This window comes from Monopterus albus, unplaced genomic scaffold, assembly GCF_001952655.1.
Source record: "Monopterus albus unplaced genomic scaffold, M_albus_1.0 scaffold28.1, whole genome shotgun sequence".
Classification (NCBI taxonomy): Eukaryota; Metazoa; Chordata; class Actinopteri; order Synbranchiformes; family Synbranchidae; genus Monopterus; species Monopterus albus.
The window spans coordinates 4,294,400-4,298,358 of NW_018127908.1; the positions used below are offsets into that span (position 1 = coordinate 4,294,400).

General features: G+C 41.0%; 1 protein-coding gene across 1 annotated transcript in view; it reads left to right on the forward strand.

Moving 5' to 3' along the window:
* obscnb (obscurin, cytoskeletal calmodulin and titin-interacting RhoGEF b) overlaps positions 1-3,959 on the forward strand; it is a gene marked incomplete at its 3' end in the record, with an annotated part of 61,973 nt that overhangs the window by 44,844 nt on the left and 13,170 nt on the right. Inside the window, exons 50-53 of the mRNA XM_020595880.1 lie at positions 1,801-2,067; positions 2,757-3,032; positions 3,158-3,430; positions 3,891-3,959. The exon at positions 3,891-3,959 is cut by the window's right edge and continues 228 nt beyond it. Coding sequence (XP_020451536.1) covers positions 1,801-2,067; positions 2,757-3,032; positions 3,158-3,430; positions 3,891-3,959 — 885 coding nt within the window. The remainder of the gene's footprint in view (positions 1-1,800; positions 2,068-2,756; positions 3,033-3,157; positions 3,431-3,890) is intronic.

Sequence of the window (3,959 nt, forward strand, 5' to 3'; positions counted from 1 at the left end):
TATATTTTTTACAGAAATCTATTATTTGTTTCCTCTCTGAACCCTGGTTATGTGATATAATTTGGGCTGCTGAAATGAGACGATGATAATCATGATTATGTTTCTCAGTTTGGAGATCCCAATCATTTATAACTTGCTATTTATTCACTTTGAGGAGCAATCTAGTTTTAGTAATTGCCTTTACTGTTGCAACAGAAGCAACAAAATAGTAAGAAGTCTTTTGATTAATCCTGTGACATTGCCCAGCTTCAGTTACTTCTTTTACCACCAAATAAACTCTTAAAACAACAAATAGACCCTTACCATATACATTTATTTCTGCACTTTTGTAAGACTTATAGAAAAATAAAATGTAAACATCTACAAAATGGATACTGTTAGCAATCCTACCAAGCAAGTTAGGAAAAAAACAAACAAAACCCAATAATGTTGCATTGCTGGCTATAACACATGTGGTTACAAAGACCATTCTTGGCAGTCAGTGGTTTTCTTTATATTGGTCACATTCAAGCTTGTTATTGCACCCTGGCAGAACTCCCTCTGAGCATTGTACAGACCAGAACCTGACAAAAATGACTGTTCTGTGGTGAAGCTCCACACTGAAACTCACATGGCTCTGTTGATGTGCACTGTTGGCCTTTTTTCTAGTTTTTCTAGTCTTTATCATCCCAGCCACCCATTTACCTGGTGGCCTGACCAGTTTTTATTGTTCAGGCGAGCATTTCTAGTGGCTGATTTGGGTGATTCTTCCAGATCACCAACATCCTATTTCGCTCTGTTGCCCTGACATCTCGGTACTATTTATTTATTTATTTATTTATTGTTTTGTTTCTGCTCATTGAAAAGCCTTATGACTTATAAATAACCTCATGTCTTAAGACATGATTTAAGCCTTGTTTATGCTTTCATCCACACAGTGAATACTACTCAGTGTTATGACTGCTACTGAATCTGTAGCCAAACCGTTGTTTTATAGAGATAATGAAAACTGTGAGCAAATCCCTTTAATTATGAAGTAAAAATGCTCTTGTGTGTCTCTTTTAATCAGAGAACAGTTCATAGAGGAATCAAACATCTGTAATTTGGGGTCCCTTGATTTGTTGTTCCAAACTAGGTACAGTTCAAAGTGTTGAAAGCCGAAAGCATGATCATGATTATTATACTGTATAGTCAATTCTGCAGCCCTAACTCTAAGTATTGGTAATTGATATTGTGATTATTTGGTGATTGGTTTCAGTGCTCGGTAGAAGGCTTGGTTTTGTTAAGGTTCAGTCCAAGTTTTATTGTAATGTTAGTGAACAGCTGAATAGTGTATTATTGAACAGTGTGTTATTGAAGTGCTGCTCCACCCATCCATGCAGGCCTGCTGCTGTCGAATACTCACGTTCCACCTTCACCATCTCATTCTACCAAACACCGTCTGTAACCTTCAAACACTAAAATCTCTAACCTCCCTACACTTACTGTATATGTTTGACATTTCTATCCACTCATCACTTTCCCCTCCCATCATCATCCAACACTTTTTGGCTCCCAGCTGTGACCATTACACTAAACCTTGACTGGTGGACTTTTTGAACCCCGTAAACTCATATAGGACAATGCAGTGGTTACAGTGGACATCAACATATGCATTAAAATGTTGTGCAATGGTGCATAAAATTTGTACTGAACAATCCATAAAACATGCTGTATGCTTTTGGGGTTTATAAAGTCCAGATGTCATTTGGCATGCCTTGCATATATCCTTATATATCATGGCCAAGGCCTGACATTCTGACCCCCAACCTCCAACCTCAGATCCCACAGTTGAAGTGGTGAGCGAGATGGAGGACCTTCGGGTGCTCGAAAACCAACCAGCTGAGTTCATCTGCCAGTACTCAAGGCCAGTCAAGGCTCAGTGGAAGAAAGATGGGCAGCCTTTGCAGCCTGATGGCCGAAGGGTGTTAGTGGAGCAGGACTGGAATGTGGCTCGCTTATACATTAGCCGTGTGTCTGCTGAGGACAGGGGTACATACTCCTGTGAGGCAGGGGGAACCTGTGTGGTTGCTTCACTTTATGTGGAAGGTGAGCTTCCCTCCATATGGCAAGAGCACAGACCTAGGGAATCTCTTCTGCACCCTCATACTCAAAGGATAAGGCCAGTAACTTTTTATATTAACGGTATTGTTTGTGGTCCCCATACAAAGACTAAAACCGACAATAAATTGCATCTACTCACAGTTGATGTCTGTCAGTGTGTCAGTCCTGGATCAGCCTGTTCATTTGTGCCATAAACCTCTGTTGTTCAAAATGATTAAAACCTCAGTGAAACACACCACTGCACTAGGTGACATATTTCTTCACCAGCAAACCTCAGACCCAAGCGGGAGGAGCTAGCGGAATGAAAACAACACTGAGAGCTCACACAAGATCTAGCTCATGTGCAGCTGACTCTGACTTGTGCTAAATTCAGGAAATTATAGCTGCTCCGAGACTTTGGGGCAACATAGTCAGGTCTGGGGTTTCGTGAGTGAAGGCAATTCATTGTTTTAGTCTCTGTATGGAAATTGCTGAAAACACTACCAATATAGAAAATAACTGGCCTTATGCTTTAATAATTCTTTGACCAAATAAAATCTTTTATCAATTATCACCAAATTCATACCCTTTTTGACAAAATTCCAAATGATTTGACTTTCTAAAAATTTCCATCTTCTTAAAATGTTTTCTGATTGTGCTCTCATTCTTTTCGATTTTCCTTTTGTTTTCTACAGACAAACCTATTGCCATTGTCCAGGGTCTGGAGAATGCAGAAACCTATGACGGAGGTGAAGCGCTGTTTGAGTGTGCCCTTTCCCGTCCTGAGAACAAAGATTGCCATTGGTTTGTTGATGGCAAACCAGTGAAGGAATCCCCTAATGCTGAGATTGTGACATTTGAGAGTGGTCGTCGTCATCTGCTCTTGCTGAAAGAGTTGCGTGTTAAAGACAGCTGCACAGTGACCTTCAGAGCTGGCACAGCATTCACATCTGCCCAACTCTCTGTCAAGGGTAAGTCATCCAAGGTTTCACACTAAAGTTTTATTCACAGCAACATCCTGCCCGATTTGTTTTCCTCATATAATGCATTACTGCCCCATGCTGTACATTTTATTTTATTTTTTTTCTCTTATAAGGCTGGCAGCTGGGCGTGAAGAGGGCTCTGGAGGATAGGGTGGCTGCAGTGGGAGAGAAGGTTGAGTTTTGTGTTGAGCTGACCGAGCCTGTACCTGTGGCAGAAGTAGCTTGGTATGCTAATGGAGTTGAGATCAAACCCAGTGACCTCTGGTCCATGAGGGTTGATGGCTGTTCTTATCGCCTTGTCCTGAGACGAGCACCACTGATGCCCCAGCAGGAAATTACATTTGCTGCTAGAGATGCTCTCTCTTTAGCAAAGCTCACCATCATCAGTAAGTTGGACAAACAGCGCTGCTAGATGATCATATTTTGAAGAAATTTGTTGTTAACCATTATTTAAGCTCTTTTTAGAGTAAGATACATAAACATACACATGCACCCTCAGTTCTCTTAGTAAATAAACACTCTCTCTTTGAGCAGTTTTGCCTTTATTAGGTAGAGGACAACTGAGAGTCAACACAGGAAGTGAGAGAGGGGAATGATGTAACAAAGGTTCCTGTTTGAAAAAGAAAATGGAGGATGTTTCGACCACAGCATATGACATGCATCTTATTCCCTAGACCTCCAGCTCTCCAGTGTCCAGCTGGGGAGCTTTGTTGCATTTTATCTCCCCCGCTTTTCTCTTCATATGTATGTTATTAGCTGTCCAATAAAGGCACACATGTTAAAAGATTAAAACAGCATCGATAGCAGTCATTGAACAATTAACTTAGTAAATTTTCTTTCCAACAGCTGTACCTGATCCTCCAGAGGACCCAGAGGTCCTCAGCAAGACCACAGAGTCAGTTACCCTCTCTTGGT